The sequence below is a fragment of the Hemiscyllium ocellatum genome, chromosome 10 (assembly GCF_020745735.1).
Source record: "Hemiscyllium ocellatum isolate sHemOce1 chromosome 10, sHemOce1.pat.X.cur, whole genome shotgun sequence".
Lineage (NCBI taxonomy): Eukaryota > Metazoa > Chordata > Chondrichthyes > Orectolobiformes > Hemiscylliidae > Hemiscyllium > Hemiscyllium ocellatum.
Window position 1 is genome coordinate 32,183,605 of NC_083410.1, and position 20,659 is coordinate 32,204,263.

The 20,659-nt window shown below is 39.0% G+C and overlaps 1 protein-coding gene across 2 annotated transcripts in view; it reads left to right on the forward strand.

The window, feature by feature from the left end:
• Nucleotides 1-20,659, forward strand: part of camkmt (calmodulin-lysine N-methyltransferase) — a 375,134-nt gene that overhangs the window by 322,537 nt on the left and 31,938 nt on the right. For both annotated transcript variants that reach the window (XM_060831383.1, XM_060831384.1), the window contains exons 8-10: nucleotides 13,222-13,296; nucleotides 17,706-17,769; nucleotides 20,257-20,388. In XM_060831383.1, coding sequence (XP_060687366.1) covers nucleotides 13,222-13,296; nucleotides 17,706-17,769; nucleotides 20,257-20,388 — 271 coding nt within the window. The remainder of the gene's footprint in view (nucleotides 1-13,221; nucleotides 13,297-17,705; nucleotides 17,770-20,256; nucleotides 20,389-20,659) is intronic.

A 20,659-nucleotide genomic window follows, 5' to 3' on the forward strand; every position in this document is an offset into this window, starting at 1 on the left:
AAGTCATAGAAACCTAATTTGTGAGTGCAGAAACCAACAGAAAAGCTAGCCCATACCTGAACTATTCATAGATATAAAGCAAAGGAAGGCTATTATAATTATATAGAAATTTGGTCAGATTGCATTTGGAATAATGTGTTCAATTGTAGGAACTCAACCTTGTGAAAGATACACAGGCCTTCAGGGAGTACCAATAATAATGCACCATGATGATAACTTGAGATGAAAGCACTTAGCTATTACGAGGAATAGGTAAACTTGGGTTATATTCTTCAGATATGAGGCATTAAGAGCTAATCTGATTGTGGTAAAAGGATTTAATAACATAAACATTCTTTCTTCTAGTCAGGGGAACAGGGCGACATAATCTTTAAATTAGAACTAAGTCAGTTAGAGCTGAAACCACAAAGATTTCTTTTATACAGTGGCTGTGAAAATATAGTATGCATCATCCCAGGAGGTTGTAAATGCAGAATCAAATATTGTATTTAAAAGAGAAGCTGATGCTTATTTAGCAGTAAAGTTGTAAGGGATATGAAAAAAATGGTAAATGCAATTATATGGGTAAAGAACAATAAAGAACTGCCATTACTGACAAAATGGCAGAGTGCTTTAAATGGGCCAAAATTACTTGCTTTATAAATTGATATACTTAATTATTTTTGCCCTTAATATTCAAGTGATAAACAATTGTGGAATTCTTCATTTCCTTCTGTGCAATCTTGAAGATCCCCACCCACGTCAGCACCTAACCTCTTCCAGACTCATTCTTTAAAATAATCACTTTCATTCTTTCCCATTAATTGCCCATGCCTGCCTTTCACATGTTTTTATGAAATCTACTTCTTGCCCTTTTCATCTCTCTCACTACTTGATTTTTGAGAACAGTCTTGTGTCCCATATCTCAGGAAGGATGTACTGGTCCTGCAGCATATTCAGAGGAGGTTCATGGGAATGGTACCGGGAATGAAAAGCTTAACACGTTTGAGGATTCTAGGTCTAAGCTCAATGAGTTTAAAAGGATGAGGAGGGGTCTAGTTGAAACATACAGCATACTGAGTGGCCTGGACAGAGTAGATGTTGGGAAGATGTTTCCGTTGGTAGGAGAGACTACAAGACCACAAGCTTAGTGTAAAGGGAAGACCATTTAAAACTGAGATAAGGAAAAACTTCTTCAGCCAGAGAGTGGCGAATCTATGGAATTTATTGCCACAGAAAGCTGTGGAAGCTAGGTCATTGAATATATTTAAGACTGAGATAGATAGATAGATTCTTGAGTATCAAGGGGATCATGGGTTATGGGAGAAAGTCGGAGAATGGGGGTGAGAAACTTATTAGCCATGATTGAATGGCAGAGCAGACGCGATGGGCTGAATAGCCTCATTTCTGCTCCCATGTCTTACGGTCTTATGGTCTTATAGTTGTACAGCACAGAAACAGACTCTTCAGGCTAATATTTCAATGCCCACCAGTTATCTTAAACGAATCTGGTCCCATTTGCCAGCATTTGGCCCATATCCCTCTAAGCCCTTCCTAGTCATGTACCTATCCAAATGCCTCTTAAATGCTGTCGTTGTACCGGTCTTCATTACTTCCTGTGACAGTTCATTTCACATATGAACCACCCTCTATATGAAAAAGATGCCCCTCAGGTCCCTTTTAAATCTTGCTCCTATCACCTGAAGCCTATGTTAGTTTTGGACACCCCTACCCTGGGAAAAAGACTTTGGCTGTTGACCCTAACCATGCCCCTCATGATTTTATAAACATCAATGAGGTCACCCCTCAGTCTCCCCCATAGCTCAAATCCTCCAGCCTCAACACCATCCTTGTTAATCTTTTCTGAACCCTTTCAAGCCTAACAACATCTTTCCTACTACAGGGAGACTAGAATTGAATGCATCATTCCAAAAGTTGCCTAACCAATGTCCTGTACAGCCACAATATGGCATCCCAACTCCTATACTCTATGTAGTGACCAATAAAGGCAAGGGTACCAAATGCCGCCTTCGCTATCCAGTCCACATGCGACTCCACCTTCAAGGAACTATGAACCTGCACCCTAAGGTCTCTTTGTTCAGCAACACACCCCAGGATTCCCCCCATTAAGTGTGTAGGTCCTGCTTGAATTGCCTTATGAAAATGCAACACCTAATTAAACTTCCATCTGCCATCATGGTGGTGCATTTTACACCTTGGAACCCTCTGCTCCTACTTATCCAAACAATTATTTTCCATATATACGCTAGCAATATGAAATTCCATCTCTCTGTTACCTCTCTCAATCCCACTACCTTCCTCAACAACACAAATATCTGTGCTGTCGGCCTGTCTGTCAAAAGTAAGTACACAAGAGCCACAATTCTTATTGAACCACTAATAAAGTATCGTTGATAGTTGTATAATAAAAATTAATGAACTCTAATAAGATAAAGTTCTTATAAGGATTAACTATTATTTTCTAACAATGAGTATGAGATTGTCCTGTCACCGTTAATAACTAGTTTGCAGACAACACATAAATAGAGAAAAGTGAGGTTGTGAGAGGGGTACAAACAGTTTACAGAGAGATGTCGACAGGTTAAGTAAATGGGTGAAAAGTTGGCACGAGGAGTATAATGTGGGAACTTGTGCATGAAACACAGAAAGGCAACAAACAAGGGCAGCAGGTAAGCAGGAAAGTGAAAGGAATATTGGCCCTTATTTCAAGGGGGTTGGGGCAGAAGAGGAAGGCAGCGTTACTGCCACTGCACAAAGTGTTGTTGAGACCACATCTGTTTGGTCCCCTCATTTAAGGCAAGATATTGTTCCATTGGAGGCACTTCAGAGACTAAGATGACCTGTACAAGAAGGATGGATTACACCTAAATTGGAAGGGGACTAATATCCTGGCTGGGAGATTTGCTAGAGCTGCTCAGGAAGATTTAAACTAGTATGGGTGGGGGGTGGTGGGGAGGATGTTGGGATGGAGGGGGACAGGGAGCTGGGGGGCGGAATGGTGGTTGGACCCAGGGAGATAATGTGGAAAGAGATCAATCTGAGACTGGTACAGTTGAGAACAGAAATGAGTCAAGCAGGCAGGGACAAGGTAGGACTAATAAATTAAACTGCATTTATTTCAATGCAAGGAGCCAAACAGGGAAGACAGATGAATTCAGGGTATGGTTAGGAACATGGGACTGGGATGTCATCGCAATTACAGAAACATGGCTCAGGGATGGGCAGGACTGGCAGCTTAATGTTCCAGGATACAAATGCTACAGAAAGGATAGAAAGGGAGGCAAGAGAGGAGGGGGGAGTGGCGTTTTCGATAAGGGATAGCATTACAACTGTGCTGAGGGAGGATATTCCTGGAAATACATCCAGGGAGGTTATTTGGGTGGAACTGAGAAATAAGAAAGGGATAATAACCTTATTGGGATTGTATTATAGACCCCCTAATAGTCAGAGGGAAATTGAGAAACAAACCTGTAAGGAGATCTCAGCTATCTGTAAGAATAATAGGGTGGTTATGGTAGGGGATTTTAACTTTCCAAACATAGACTGGGACTGCCATAATGTTAAGAGTTTACATGGAGAGGAATTTGTTAAGTGTGTACAATATAATTTTCTGATTCATTTGTGCATGTACCTACTAGAGAAGGTGCAAAACCTGACCTACTCTTGGGAAATAAGGCAGGGAAGATGAATCAGGTGTCAGTGGGGGAGCACTTTGGGGCCAGCAACCATAATTCCATTAGATTTAAAATAATGATGGAAAAGGATAGACCAGATCTAAAAGTTGAAGTTCTAAGTTGGAGGAAGACCAATTTTGACTATATTAGGCAAGTACTTTCAAAAGCTGATTGGGGGCAGATATTCGCAGGTAAAGGGATGGCTGGAAAATGGGAAGCCTCAGGAATAAGATAACGAGAATCCACGGAAAGAATATTCCTATTAGGGTGGAAGGAAAGGCTGGTAGGTACAGGGAATGCTGGATGACTAAAGAAATTGAGGGTTTGCTTAAGAAAAAGAAGGAAACATATGTAAGGTATAGACAGGATACATCGAGTGAATCCTTAGAGTATAAAGGCAGTAGGAGTATACTTAAGAGGGAAATCAGGAAGGCAAAATGGGGACATGAGATAGCTTTGGCAAATAGAATTAAGGAGAATTCAAAGGGTTTTCACAAATACATTAAAGACAAAAGGGGAACTAGGGACAGAATAGGGCCCCTCAAAGATCAGCAAGGCAGCCTTTGTGTGGAGCCGCAGAAAGTGGAGGAGATACTAAATGAGTATTTTGCATCAGTATTTACTGTGGAAAAGGATATGGAAGATATAGACTGTAGGGAAATGCATGGTGACATCTTGCAAAATGTCCAGATTACAGAGGAGGAAGTGCTGGATGTCTTGAAACGGGTCAAGGTGGATAATTCCCGAGGACCTGATCAGGTGTACCCTAGAACTCTAAGGGAAGCTAGAGAAGTGATTGCTTGGCCTCTTGCTGAGATATTTGTATCATCGATAGTCGCAGGTGAGGTGCTGGAAGACTGGAGGTTGGCTAACGTGGTGCCACTGTTTAAGAAGGGTGGTAAGGACAAGTCAGGGAACTATAGACCGGTGAGCCTGACCTCGGTGGTGGGCAAGTTGTTAGAGGGAATCCTGAGGGACAGGATGTACATGTATTTGGAAAGACAAGGACTGATTCGGGATGGTCAACATGGCTTTGTGTGTGGGAAATCATGTCTTACAAACTTGATTGCAGAAGTAACAAAGAGGATTGATGAAGTCAGAACGGTAGATGTGATCTATATGGACTTCAGTAAGCCGTTCGACAAGTTTCCGCATGGGAGACTGATTAGCGAGGTTAGTTCTCGCGGAATACAGGGAGAACTAGCCATTTGGATACAGAACTGGCTCAAAGGTAGAAGACAGAGGGTGGTGGTGGAGGGTTGTTTTTCAGACTGGAGGCCTGTGACCAGTGGCGTGCCACAAAGATCAGTGCTGGGCCCTCTACTTTTTGTCATTTACATAAATGATTTGGATGTGAGCATAAGAGGTACAGTTAGTAAGTTTGCAGATGACACCAAAATTGGAGGTGTAGTGGACAGCAAAGAAGGTTACCTCAGATTACAACAGGATGTTGATCATATGGGCCAATGGGCTGAGAAGTGGCAGATGGATTTTAATTCAGATAAATGTGTGATGCTGCATTTTGTGAAAGCAAATCTTAGCAGGACTTATGCACTTAATGTCAAGGTCCTAGGGAGTGTTGCTGAACAAAGAGACTTTGGAGTGCAGGTTCATAGCTTCTTGTAAGTGGAGTCGCAGATAGATAGGATAGTGAAGAAGTAGTTTGGTATGCTTTCCTTTATTGGTCTGAGTATTGAGTACAGGAGCTGGGAGGTCATGCTGTGGCTGTACAGGACATTGGTTAGGCCACTGTTGGAATATTGTGTGCAATTCTGGTCTCCTTCCTCTTGGAAAGATGTTGTGAAACTTGAAAGGGTTCAGAAAAGATTTACAAGGGTTGTTACCAGGGTTGGAGGATTTGAGCTATAGGGAGAGGCTGAACAGGCTGGGGCTGTTTTTCCTGAGCATCGGAGGTTGAGGGGTGACCTTATGGAGGTTTACAAAATCATGAGGGGCATGGATAGGATAAATCCAAGTATTTTCCCTGGTGTGGGGGAGTCCAGAATTAGAGGGCATAGTTTCGGGTGAGAGGGGAAAGATATAAAAGAGACCTAAGGGGCAACCTTTTCACACAGAGGGTGGTATGTGTATGGAATGAGTTGCCAGAGGAAATGGTGGAGGCTGGTACAATTGCAACACCTAAACGGCATCTGGATGGGTATATGAATAGGAAGGGTTTGGAGGGATATGGGCCGAGTGCTGGAAGGTGCGATTAGATTGGGTTGGGATAGCTGGTCAGCATGGACGAATTGGACCGAAGGGCTTGTTTCAATGCTGTACATCTCCATAACTCTGTGAACGTTCTCCAATTTATGTGTCAAAAAGCTCAAAAGCTAACTTCACTCCCTTGTCACTCACTCTATTATCCTCCATGGCCACTCTCTGAGCCTGCACAAAACTTCTACATTGATTGAAATTCTATCTTTGTATCCTTTGACCATTTCTGCAATACTGTTTCTATCTGTCTATTAGCCAGCTCCACTGTAAATCTATAACTGTGTAAGGTTTTCTTCCCATACCTTTTTTTATCTCTTGATTGTGGCCATTTATGGATTATCCTACTCTAAAATTTCTAAAACTATCATTTCAACTATTCTTGTTATTCATCCATCCTAGTTTATTCCTCCACAAGTTAGTGTTCATTTATCTCTGTATTAATTGACACATTTGTTGCATTATTTCTGGTAATATCTCAGCGTATCCTTAACTATTGATCAGCTCCACTGAATGAACAGCAACTAGTTGAATTTGTGTGATGCCTTTAACAAAAGAACTGAATAGGAGCATCGTGGAACAAATTTTCAATCTTGTTTCACAAAGCAGATATTGAGCCAGATAACCAAAAGCTTGGTCTCAAAGGTAGATTTTAAGAATCATCTTAAAAGAGGGAAGAAAAGAGGAAGATAAAGATGTAAATCCAGAGCTTAGGAGCTAGGCAGTTGGGTCATGCATCAATATCAGGGTGATTAAAATCAGGAATGCTTCAGGAGGTCAGAGATTTTAGCGGGAGGGTACAGCATGGCCATGGAGGGATTTGAGGAAAAAAATGTAAAGTTGAGACATTGTATGATTTTGTACCAAGTGTGAATCAGTGAACATAAGTGGTGGGTTGGAGGTCAGATGTATTTGGGGTCTGGGGAAGGTGGAAGAATAACAGTTCTAGATTTCCAAAGCTGGAAGAACCGTGCCTCATTTTCTGCCAGGGAACTCTGCAGCCTTCTGGACTTAATATTGATTTCAACAACTTTACGGCTTAACCACCTTCTCCTATTTCCCTATCCCAGCCAACACACACCAGGTCTTGTGATCACTTGGGCTGCTACCACACACAACCCATTGTCAGCCCTCACTAGTCCCCATTAGGATCTTGTCATTCTTCCAGGCTGACACTTATCCACTGCTTTGTCTGTCCTACAGTTTTTTTTCTCTCCTTTGGCTTGATCTCCATCTTTAGTTTACTCTCTCCCCTCCCACCCACAGCCCCCATCTTCTGCATTTGTACCAACATTTTCAAGCTACCACCGGTTTTGAAGAAGGGTTTATCCAATTCTGTGTTCTTAGACAGTTTTGAGTAGAAGCAGAGGTAAAGAAAGATGGAGACTAGATAGAGCTGGGAGTTGTCAGTGCACACATGAAACTTGATGCCATAATTGCACATAATGTCTGTAAGAGGGCAGCTAGTAGGTGTGAAAGGGGCATGGTTTGAAGCTAGAACTTAAGGAAATGCCATGATGGTGTTGAGTGAGAAGAGAAAATTTTGATGACGATTCTCTGGCTATCACAGGGTAGATATGAATGAACCTGGAAAAGTATAATTCTGCCAAGCTGAATGACAGTGGCAAGGCATTGTTTCAGAATTTCGTTGTGAATGATGTCAAAGAGATTCCAGACAGGTTGAGGAGGAATAGTTTAATCTTGTCACAACCAACCAAGATGTCATTTGTGATTTGGTAAGAGCTGTTTTGGTATTACAGTAGAAAAAATAAATTAAATGGAGGACTAAGGAATTCTGAGAAAGATGGGCATAAATAGCAACAACTCATTCAAAATTAAGAGGAAAAATAGTTTAGTGGTCGGGCAATAGTTTACAAGGCTGGAGGTGTCAATTGTTGTTTTTGTTTTGAAGAAGGAGGGCAATACCTGAGGAGATAGCTGACAGTGTTAACGATTCTATGACAGGTGTTATGAAGTAATATTGAGTGGTCAATAATGTTGTAAGAGTTGTGTCCAGGATGGGTCTGATCAATAACATAACAATGAGAGAAAGATACAAGTTCAGGATTAGGGCAAGGAAGGAACACTTGTGGAGCTTTGTCCTAGTAGACTCGGGGAAGGTGCAAAACAGTGAACAGATAACCTAAATCTTAGTCATTAAATGTGATGAACAATTTACCCCTGTTTCTACTCGAAATTGTCTAAAAACACAATTTTGGTTAAACCCTTCTTCAAAACTGGTGGTAGCTTGAAAACTTTGAGGGTTTTTGTTGGTGATGAGGGTAGAAGTAATGGGGAATGTGGCTTTGGAAAATGTTTAGTGGCATTTAGAGAATATTGACTTTGCCTTCTTGGAGGATATTTGAGTTGGGCAGTTTTAAAGATTAAGGGCATATAAAGAACTTTATATTGCCCGGGTTCTAGTCAGATTTGACAATGAATGCTTCAAATTGCCATTTGCAGTTACACTAAAGTGAGTTGTAAGGTGGTGAAGGATAATCATTATAGTGAAGACAAAGACATCAGAGATAGTGGAAAGGGGTGTGAGTTTAAAAGAAATTAAGAGCTACAAAGCTACATAATGAACTAAAGTCCAAAGACCCAGTATTTAGAAAATGTGAAGCTAAGTGACTTGGGAGAGAAACTTAATCCAGAATTATACTTAGAAAGAAGTAAACTTGGGAGAGGAATAGGAGTAGAAAATAACTGGAGGAAATGTTTTATGATGATTAGATTGTACTGTTATGTCCCCATTATGAGGCTACTTGACAAACTGGACCTTTGTTATGATCTGGCTTGATAGATTGTAATCTTTTGCAAAATAGAATGCAAGAAAAAACCACTAATGAAATTTGAATTCAATAAAATCTGGCATTAAAAGTTAGCATAATAGTGACCATGTAATCAGTGTCAATTGTCATAAAAATGCATATAGTTCAATAATGACCTTTAGGGAAGAAAATGTGACATCCTTACTTAGTGGCCTCCATTTGACCCCTGACCAATACCAATATGATCAACTCTTAACTGCCCTCTGCGAAATTAGGAATGGACAATAAATACCTAACCAATGACATCCACACTCCACAAATGAATGAAAAAAACTAAAGTTCTGCATTTTAATTATCTTACATTCCTGACCATAACCTTTTAAAGGAACATGCTTCCAATTTTTTTACGAGCATAACACTTCAAGATGCTACAGTTGGATTCATCCCATTTTCCACTGTTAACCTTAAATTCCTAAAACTAAAAATTGTATACTGAAAGACCTGAACCATGGTCTAAATATTCACAGCAATACTAAACAGGTGACCAGTTTATTCACAGGAAGTGTTATTTCACAGTAAACTTGACTATCAATATTTCCAGTCAAAGCTGACAAGGATGCTGTGGAATTCATTAGCAGATCAATGATATAAACTTAAACACTCAAACTTTTCAAATGTAAATTACAGAATGGCAGAGACAATACATGGTCTTGAACAATTTTTTGTTCTATTTTAAAAGATTACCGGTTAAAAACATGATGTCGCCTAAGTCTTAAATATCAGTGCAAAATGTTTAGCCAAAAGTAATGCACAAGTAAGCATTTGCCACTAAGATTTTCAGAAAAATCCACCTTTTGAACTACGTCAAATTTCTTGATTAAAAGTTAGTTCTAATTTGAATTCCAAACGAAATTGTCACAACTCCTAGCATGTTTAAATTTATGGATACCTTGCTGAAAACAAAATAAATGAAGGTAGTATAAACATAAGAATCAATTCAGCTTCCATATATTGTGTATAATTATAGTCATATTTACTTAAAAAGTGCAATGTAGCCACTATGCCCAAACTAAAGTTAGCATCAAGTTCCAAAACCAGTACACGAACTGCAACCAGAAGCCAAGTTCTGAGTTGGTGGTAAATTTGTCCTAGACCCTAACAAATGTATACCATTGATATGCTGCTCAATTTGATATTTGGTTATAGCCACTGTTTTAGTTTATGGATTTTTTTTTCTCTGAATGTTGAAAATTGGAGGAGAGGTAGGACGAGTTAATGGCTGGCCTAGAAAAGCCTAATGTTCTAGAATTAAACTTCTGAGAGTCTTTGAAATTCTCAAACTCTTGTTGCAGATCCTTTAAATATTTTAAGGCAGAGGTAGATAGATTCTCGATTTCCAAGGGATTGAAAGATTTTCGGGGATATACAGGAATGTAGCATTGAAGTTAAATCAGATCAGCCATGATCTTATTGAATGGTGGAGTTGGCTTGAAGGGCCCAGTGGCCTATCTTTGTTCCTTGTTTGAATGTTTGTACTGTGACTAAAATGGTTGGAGAGAATATTGAGTCAAAAAATGCAAGAAAGACAAAATTTTAGTCTGCTGAATGATGTCAATTTTGAAGAACCCACACTAATGACTAATGTTTAGTCAATAATGCACCCATTCTACTAATCCAGAGACTCAGGCTAACCATATGAAGAAGGAGCAAGCTAACATTCTGAGTCGAGATGACTCTTCATCAGAGTCTACTTTCAGTACAGATTCCAGCATCTGCAGTAATTTTTTACTACATAATGCTATGAAGACGTGGATTCAAGTTCTACGAGAGCAATAAACTGATTTCACTGACGTTCAACATAATATCATTGATTTTTTAAAAATCTGATTTGATTAATGGATATCCTTTAGGGAAGGATGTGTCATTCCTACTTGGTCTGGCCAGCATGTGACTCCAGATCTACATCAATGTGGTTGAGTCTCATCTGCCTTCTGAATGCTCAGTTCAAGGGCAATTGCAAAATAGACAACACATAGAGAGCATGCCAATAACACCTACTCACCGTGAAAGATTAAAGGAATAAAAGCCTCTTACAACTGTTCAATAATTTAATGTTCAAAAAGTAGAATCCTGAAGTTAGGCCTGATTGCGTCTGCAAGAATGCATCTAAGCAGCCAAATTTTGCCTAAATTTTATTAATCTTAGTTCCATTCCATATGGCAAGATACCCAAATTTCCAAGTTTATGGTATTTACAAAGAGTATTTTGTGGAACACTGTGTTTATTGGGTAATTGCGCAATTCAATGTGATGTGGAGACATGCCAGTTAAAGGCTGCATTCTCTGTTCCTGACCCTGACCTCGGTCAACAGTTAGAGTGTTGTCTACATTCATACATAAAGTCTGTTACAAGTAAACAAAATACTGAGGAGATGGACAGTAATTACAGATTTGTACCTTGGATAAGTTAATTTCTTCAGGAGAAAATTGGAAGGGAGAAAGGGAGAAATGACTGACCTAGAAAATCTAATGTTCAAAAATTAAATTTATCAATAGTAGAATCGACTCATTATTCATGATGTGAATTACATAGTAACACTGAAAGAGCTCTCAACGTTTGTATGTGTTTTCTTCATTTTTAAAAAGTTGAAAATATTTTTAGATATTCAATTTGTTGAAGAACCAAATTCTTTACTACAAGATATTCTTGTTAGAATTAGAATCCCTACAGTATGGAAACAGGCCCTTCAGCCAAACAAGTCTACACTGACCCTCTGAAGAGTAACCCACCCAGACCCATTCCCTATCTTACATATTTACCCCTGACTAACAAACCTAACCTATACATTCCTAAACACTATGGGCAATTTAGCATGGCCAATTCACCTAACCTGCATATCTTTGGATTGTGGGAGGAAACTGGAGCACCCAGAGGAAACCCATGCAGACACAGGGAGAATGTGCAAACTCCACACAGACAGTTGCCCGAGGCTGAAATCGAACCTGGGCCCCTGGTGCTGTGAGGCAGTAGTGCGAACCACTAAGTTGACTCTGAAACAAATGGTTATAGCTATATCATCTAACTCGTTGAACTTGTAATCCTGTTGGTTCAGAGAACTTTAACTTGGAGTCATCGGAAATAATAAGTGTCTTAAATAAAATTAAGATTCAATCTGTCAGATTCTGAAGCAAGTCCTGGGGCCCAATTCTAGTCAATGCATTGTGAAGAATACTGTATGCGTTATACAAGAATTTCTGACTTTTTACCTTGAGATGAATTGTACACATTTTTATGTTTCACATTAGATAGCAGCTGCTGATTTGTATGCTTTGAACTTCTCGCATGGTGTTTAAAATTGAAGTATTGAGAGAGTACAGGAGGCATGGATACCTGACACTTTCTTAAACCTGCTTTGACACTACAATGGAGTTGCATTGCATGTGGTGTTGAATTCAAGCAGTGCAAGTCTATACCCCTTAAGTGCATCTCGCTCTACTTCCCTCAAACTCAAACCAGATCCTGACTCTAGATGTATACCACAACTTCAGTGTTCTATGATTTGATTTCCACTCAGCAGCATTGCTAAAGTTGAGTGTAGAATTTTTATTCAGTTTTTCATTTTGCATTAAATTATTGATGATCAAATGAAGGCTTCAAAGAGGTCAGGCTGAACATTAGGGAATAATTAAATCAAGTTGCTCATCTTAATTCAATTCACATTTTAAAATGATATATCTTGCATTTTTACATTTCTGTTTTCCATTCCCATGTAAGAACCAAATTACATTTGTCTGTCTTCTCTATGTCAACAATGACAGTCCTACTTCATCAGAATAATGTCACGGTCACGAATCAGAAACTGAAGTTAGTGTGAATGGGCTAATCACTCTGAGTGAAGGTGTAGCCGCAACATGGGATCAGCTTTGAAGAAAATCCTGACTAGTGAAAATTAGTATGTGCAGAGTCCACTTTCTATGCACATTAAGTTTAAAGCTATTAATGGCTTGATAGATATATTAGCTCTCTAATAACATTTAAAACACTCCTCTCCATCCTGCTTCCTTCATAGTCTCTTCCATCCATGGTGTTCCAAGTACAATTTGTGATTGGTACTGAGTCAATTGCTGTCACAGGAGGCTGGAGGGACGCAGCAAATCAGGCAGCGTCAGAAGGTGGTGAAGTCAACGTTTCAGATGTAACCCATATTCAGGCCTGGGGAGTGTGTGTAGGGAGAGCTGAAATACTACAGTTCACCTCAAAATGTGCCATCTGGTAATGTCAACCTTTTTATTTGGTTGTTATCCAGTGATTTCTATGGAGTGCATATCAGTCAGGCCAGAACATTACCAGTACAAAACTGAATTTTGGCTGATAAACATTTTGGTATTAGATGTGAGAAAAGGCTATTTGAACCAGTTACACAAAAGTCCCTATCCCCTGTGAAAAAGCATCTCAGTAGGAATCATGGTGACAATTGGCTGAAAGTATCCATCTGAAGGAGGCATACTAGCTTCACGAATAAAGCGATATAACCTGACTATATTTTACTACTTGTACTACAGCATAATGCGATGGGATAATGAGATGGATGTGTCTCCTATGGAAGAACGTTTTGATGTTATTATCTGTGCTGATTGGTGAGTATGTACATAATATATATTTTAAATATTATAAATATCATTTTTGACACACAACATATTTGAGGGATAATTTTTCATACTTTGCACATTTTTTTGGGAAAGAAAGATTGCTTACCAAAAATTCAAGCAAAGTAAACAGATGAAGTGCAGAGTAGCATAACGGTGACAAATTAATATGCAGCTTCATGTGACAGCTATCAAGTAGTGGTCTATCAGACAGTAACTTCTACCACATTATTTCGAAAGATTGATTTTAAGAGGCATTCCATTTTCTGAAATTGCTTCTTTTTCATGCTTGACGTACCAGTAAATGGACAACTTAGGCAAATTGCTAATAATTATGGCTCAGTGAGATGTAGTCTGGAGAAAGAAAATGTATCAACATAAACAGCTCTTTCTGCAGATTAAAAAGTCAGTTGGCCCCCTTTCTCCCTTCCAAAAACAAATATCTGACCGATAGTACAGGAATTGTTCTTAATGTGAATAGTGAGTTTCAGAATCATTTTTTTTGGACCTTTGTCAGAGATGCATACTTGATGCCATTTGTTCTATTCTACCATTTACTGTACCAGGTGCTGGCAAATGATTTTATTTTATTCATTTCCAAATTAATTATCGGCAGATATTTTATCTCCTCTAATTTGTGCGGTTATTTTTGTACTGATGCAAAAACTTTTTTTTTGCTTACTATGTTAGTTTTACCCTTTTCAATTGAAAGTAATGTATACTTTGATCCCTGGTTAGCATGGAATTTGTTCATTTTAATTGAGATAACATTAAGCATGCCACATTTGGCCTGACTATCTGTTCTTGTGACTATTCACTCCTTCTACAAAATGCACAGTTACAATATCAGGTGAGATAACAGTGGGTTCACCTCTTATATGAGACTGCCATAGTGTTAAGGGTTTGGATGGGGAGAAATTTGTTAAATGTGTACAAGAATTTTTTCTTGTATTCAGTATGTGGATGTACCAACTAGAGAGGGAGCAAAACATCTCTTGCCAAATAGGGTAGGGCAAGGTAGGGTAGTGACTGAGGTGACAGTGGGGAAGCACTTTGGGGTCTGTGAACATAATTCTATTAGTTTTAAAATAGAATTATGGAAAAGGATAGATCTGATCTAAAAGTTTAATTTCTAAATTAGAATAAGGCCTCTTTTGATAATATTAGGCAAGACCTTTCAAAAGTTGATTGGGTGGGGTTATTTGCATGTAAAGGGATGGTTGCATAATGGGAGGCCTTCAAAACTGAGGTAAAGAGAGTCCAGATGCAGTATGTTCCTGTTAGTGTGACAGGTAAGACTAATAGTGTAGGGAATGCTGGATGACTAGAGAAATTGAACTCAAATCAAAAAAAAGAAGGAAGCATATGGCAGGTATGGATAGCTGGGATTGAGTGAATCCCTTGGAGTATAAGGCCAGTTGAAGTTTACTCAAGAAGGAAATCAGAAGAGAAAAAAGGGGATATGGGATAGCTTTGGCAAATAGGGTTAAGGAGAATCAAAGAAATTTTGCCAGTACTTTAAGGGCAAAAGTTTAATTAGGGAAAGTAGGGCTTCTTAAAGATAAGACCCTGTATGTATAGAACTGCACGAGATGGGTATGATACTAAATGAGTATTTTGTGTCAGTATTTACTGTGGAGAAGGATATGGAAGCTCGAGAACTTCGGGAAATAAATAGTGATATATTGAGAATTATTTTTAATAGAGAGGAGGAGATGCTCCACATCTTAAAACACATAAAGGTAAATAAATCCCCAGGACCTGATCGAGTGTATCCAAGAACTTTGGAAAGCTAGGGAAATGACTTCTGGAATATTTGTATCATTGATAGCTATGGGTGAGGTGCCAAAAGACTGTAGGGTGGCTAATATGGTGCCATTATTTTGGAAAGGTAGTACAGAAAATCCAGGGAACTATACACCACTACTAGTGTATAGTAGTGGTAAGTTGTTTAAGGGATTCTGAGGGACAGGATTTACATGTACAGATAGACAATCTTTTATCCGAAATCTGAAAAGCTCCAAAGTCTGAAGGTTTTTTTTGTGAAGTTTTTTCTCATTAACAAGGTCGTTTGCATGCTAACAGTTAACCTAAGTCAACACCCACTCAATGCGTGTCACTCAGATGCAACGTGGGGGGGTGTGGCCCAGCACCAGCAGACCTCGATTTTGTTTCAAGGCCCCATTTTACTTAATGAGTCATGCTCCTCTGGTAAGGTTTTTTAAATTTCACCATCAAGCTGTCACTTATTCTGAAATTCGAAAAATTCTGAATTCCGAAAACCAGCTGGCCCTGAGCATTTTGGATAAAGGATTGTACACCTGTATTTGGAAAGGCAAGGAGTGATCAGGGATAGTCAACATGGCTTAGTGCATGGGAAATCGTGTCCCACTAACTTGATTGAGTTTTTTGAAGGTGTGATAAAGAAGATTGATGAAGGCATAGTGGTGGATGTTGTGTATATATAGACTTCAGCAAGGCATTCAACAAGGTTCCGCATGGTAGACTGGTTAACAAGGTTAGATCTCATGGAATACAGAGAAAGCTAGTCATTTGGTTACAAATTTGTCTTGAAGGTAGGAGACAGAGGGTGGTGGTGGAAGGTCAAAGGCCTGTGACCAGCTGGGTCCACTGCTTTTTGTCATTTGTATGAATGATTTGGATGTGAATTTAAGAGGAATAGTTAGTAAAATTGCAGATGACACCAAAATTGGTGCTGTAATGGACAGTAGAGAAGATTATTTCAGAGTACAATGGGACCTCGATCAGATGGACTGATGGACCGAGGAGTGGCAAATGGAGTTTAATTTCGATAAATGTGAGGTGTTGCATTTTGGTAAGGCAAATCAGGGCAGAACTTAGCCACTTCATGGTAAGGTCCTGTGGAGTGTTGCCTAACAAAGAGACCTTTGGGTGCAGGTTCATAGTTCCTTGAAGATGCAATCACAGATAGTCATGGTAGTGAAGAAGACATTTGCCATTATCGGTCAGTACATTGAGTATAGGAGTTGGGATGTCATGTTGCTGCTGTACAGGGCACTGGTTCGGCCATTTTTGGAATACTGCATTCAATTCTGGTTTCCCCGCTATAGGAAAGCGTTCGGAAAAGATTTACAAGGAAGTTGTCAGGTTTGGAGAATTTGAGCTTTGGAGAGAGGCTGAGTAGGCTGGTGCTATTTTCCCTGGGGCATCAGAGGATGACGGGTGTTCTTATAGAAGTTTATGAAATCATGAGGGGCGTGGTTAGGGTGAATAGCCAAGGTGTTTTTCCCAGGATAGGGGAGTCCAAAACTAGATGACATAGGTTTAAGGTGAGAGGGGAAGGACTTAAAAGGCGATCTAAAGGGAAACTTTTTTCATGTAGAGGGTGGTACATGTATGGAACGAGCTGCCAGAGGAAGTGATGGAGGCTAGTACAATTACAACATTTAAAAAGGCAACTGGATGGGTACATAAATAGGAAGGGTTTAGAGGGATATTGTCCAAATGGAACTGGATTAATTTAAGATATCTGGTCGGCTTGGACAAGTTGGACTAAAGACTGTGTTTCCGTGCTGTAAAACTCTGACTCTATGTAACATCTATACCCAAGACACCCACTCCTTAGACCCATTTTGTTAAATAGCCCACTAGCATTCACTGTTGAGGTTCATATGGGAAGGAGAGCAAGAAAGACTAAAAATTAAATAAAGGACAATTACTGTATGAGTTTTTTTTTGCTTCACCACTCTCTCTAACTTGCTGCTTTGCACAAGTAAGGTAAATGGATTGCATTAGTAATTAAGCAGTAATGATATGAACCAGTGATGCATCCTTTGAATCAAAGAGCTAAGCAATACCATATGATTCCAGCAAGCAATTTAGCAAATGCCTTCCTTACCTAATATTAGAGTGGATACTTCAGGTTTTATTGCAAGGATAAAGATAATGCTGTCAGGATTAGATCAGATTAAGAATGAAGGCAGCCAGGGGAACTGGTGAAGGAGGCTGCTGTCTCCTTCTTATGCATAGCTCACATATGGACTTTCTGCAGATTAAGTAGGTGAAGTAAGGTCTAACCAAAAGCTTTAAAATTAAATTTGTTCCTTGTAGAAGTACGGAAAAATAACTTGCTCTTAGTTGTTATACCTCTGCTTATTTTAGACTAAACTGTCAAACTGTGAAGAAATTATGAGGGATATGCATCACTTTAGTTTTCTGTCAATCATTGACCAACGGATCAGTAAAAATTACATTTTAAAAATAATGTTCATTTTTAAATATCTCAAATTTTAACAGTTTACAGTAACATACATGAAATTCACTTCTCCTGCTTTTACATAAACAACATAGTTTAAGTTTAATACAAGGTGGCTCTAAAACTCTTTTCCTGCATTTTATTTTTCTCCTCTCAATGTCAGCTTGTTTCTGGACCAGTACAGAGCCAGCCTTGTTGATGCAATGAAGAGATTACTCAAACCTAATGTAAGAGTGTTTCAATTTTCATCTGAGCACAGACTTCAGAATAATTAGACCGCTGCACAGTGATTGAGAATGTAGTGGAATGGCAGGATTAATGTCATGTAATACTTTAATACTTATTATGTACAACTTCAATTGAGTCCTCTCTGATTCTTTCTCAATCACAAACTGGAAAACTTCTTGTGTTCAGCTGACTGATAAGATGTGCAGGATGATGCTACAGAAATGAAAAATGCTCTGAAGATGCATAATATTTTGTTTTAATCAAACTCAGTGATCAAAATGTATGAGGCATGTTTCTCTTTTTAAAAAAAAACTAGTTACTAAATTACTTATTACCAGTAACTGTGATCAACTAAACATTTAAAATTACACTAACTTCCAAAGTTTGAACCTTTGACCACCTTTCAACAAGTTTTCTTAGATATTCATTTGGAATATTCAAATACTTCAAATGTTAAGTTATAACATCTTTATTTGAAAGAAGGCATAAACATTCTTCCTTGTTTAAAATATGAAAAAGTAAATAAAAGAAGGAAGAATGTTTATGCCTTCTTTCAAATAAAGATGTTATAACTTAACATTTGAAGTATTTGAATATTCCAAATGAATATCGAAGAAGATGTGTTGAAAGGTGGTCAAATGTTCAAACTTTGGAAGTTAGTGTAATTTCAATTTTTGATGAAAACATAAAAATGTCCATGTTCTCCCACCAATCAGATGTCCTCCTGTTTAATCTTCAGTCAGTATGAATTACCTGATCTTTGACATTGCAGCAACAGATATGCTGAAATTTACTCACTTCCCTTTGTTTACTAAAGAGGAAAATCCAGAAAATCACTCCATAATTTCCACGCTTGGCCACTATCCAATGACTCTTTTTAGACTGTTTTTAGCTGTTGACGTAGAGTTACTTCAGGATTAGGTTTGGCAGTGAGTTTGACTGTTGCTCACTTTGTGTAATGCAAATTGTTTTGACTTTTTCCCGTAAGCACTACTTGATCAAGGTCCGTAGAATTGGTTGCACTCCTTGAACCATGGCCTTGTGAGAGTCATCATCAAAAAGAAGTGGAGAATATTTTAGAAAGTAAAGAAATTCGGGATATGTAACAGCATAGATTTTCTGACGGCTATACAATCGTTATTCCAGCGTAGGAGGGAAATACACATGGGCATCTTGCAGAATCCCCATCTGAGCAGAATTTAAAGGAATTTCCCAGATGGGCAATTACAAAATGCCTGAAACTGTCTGAAAGTCTATTGGAGACTTTGCAGGATTTCGATGGAATTAGGGAAAATAACTACTCAGGAAAGGTTAGATAATTAAATACGTGGTCGAAATCCTGAGTAATTGTTAAATTGACCCCAAGGTTAACTCACATCCCCAACTACACCTCCCCAAGATCACATTATTATCCTAGACCCTGACACAGCAATATCCCGAAACCTGACCACACCACCAGCCCAGACTGAACCAGACCCAAACTACAGTCACTGGACCTGAACTCTCACTATCTCACTATCTTCCAACTTGACTCAAATCCCCTGCCACCAAACCCCATGGCCCAACCCTGACTAGAGCAGACACCGCTTTCTGCCTCATTGGACTTGCTGCTGCACCTAATAACACCCCCTCTCTACCCCACATCCCCCTCCCAATCTGTATCACCTGTCACTGATCAACATAACCACAATGGCACTTTTACCAACATGCTTCCTCTGCAACTAGACCTTACCCCTCCCAGGAAACTACCCTGCCACTACTGGATACCGCAGCCCCGACTCACATGTTCCCTGCTCTTCACTGGTCAGTCTCTCCAAAATATCTACTCTAACCACTGCAATACTTACCTTGCCACATTGCACCCTAGCATCCTACCTACTTAGCACACTACCCCTCCTAATCTGGCTATCTGTCCCTCATGCCTGACATCCTCCTCAGCTGGTACCAAGCCTACCTGGCGCATACCACCACCTATGCATCACACCCCTACTCTCCCAGTATCTTAACACCCCACCCCCCCACCTGAACATCACGCTTAGTTTATGTATTTATCCTTTGATAGCAGCTGTCAAAATGGCTGACTGCACTTTTAAATTTCAGAATTTGGCAGATGACTGTGGACTAATTCAAAAAATTCATTACTTCAACATTTTGATGCATTTTGTTTGAAATTGCCACTTTGCTGTGTCATTTATGTTGATTAATTCAAATTATTGGGTAATTAAATATTTTTAAGGCCTAAGATAAATTCAAATTATCAGAAGTATTATGTATGTTATTTGAACCTAATAATGTGTGTATAAAAGATTAAAGTTGCTTCAGTTTCCCAATGTTGACATTAATCCAGGTATGTGAGGTGTCCTTTACAATATAATATATTAATCCATGTTTTGTTGCTTAACGTAGAACATTATGTTGTGTGGTTGGCAGGATTGAAATATTCATGTGAATAATAACAAAAAATCATAAATGTAATTTCTTTTTAGGGAAAAGTGCTTGTGTTTGCCCCTCAGAGAGGCGGTACCTTAAACCAGTTTTGCAGCCTTGCAGAGAAAGCTTGTTTAACTGCCCAGAGGCTTATGAATTACGACGACCATGTTTGGAACTTTCATCTCAAGGTCAGAGCACTACAAAATTAGGGTAGCATCACAATCCATTTTACATTAAGAAGGGATCACAAGAGTTTTTTGGCAGATACCTTAAATGCCTTTGACTACAATATCCCCCCTGGCATCTCCTCCTTTATTATATTAATTATGTTCTTGCACAGCAAATCCTCTCAGACTACCTTGCCTGAAGCTGTTCATTATAGGAAGTGTTTATTAACATTTTCTACATAATCTTTATGATGACAGCTCCACATTTTTATTATTTTGCTAGGTTTTGTTC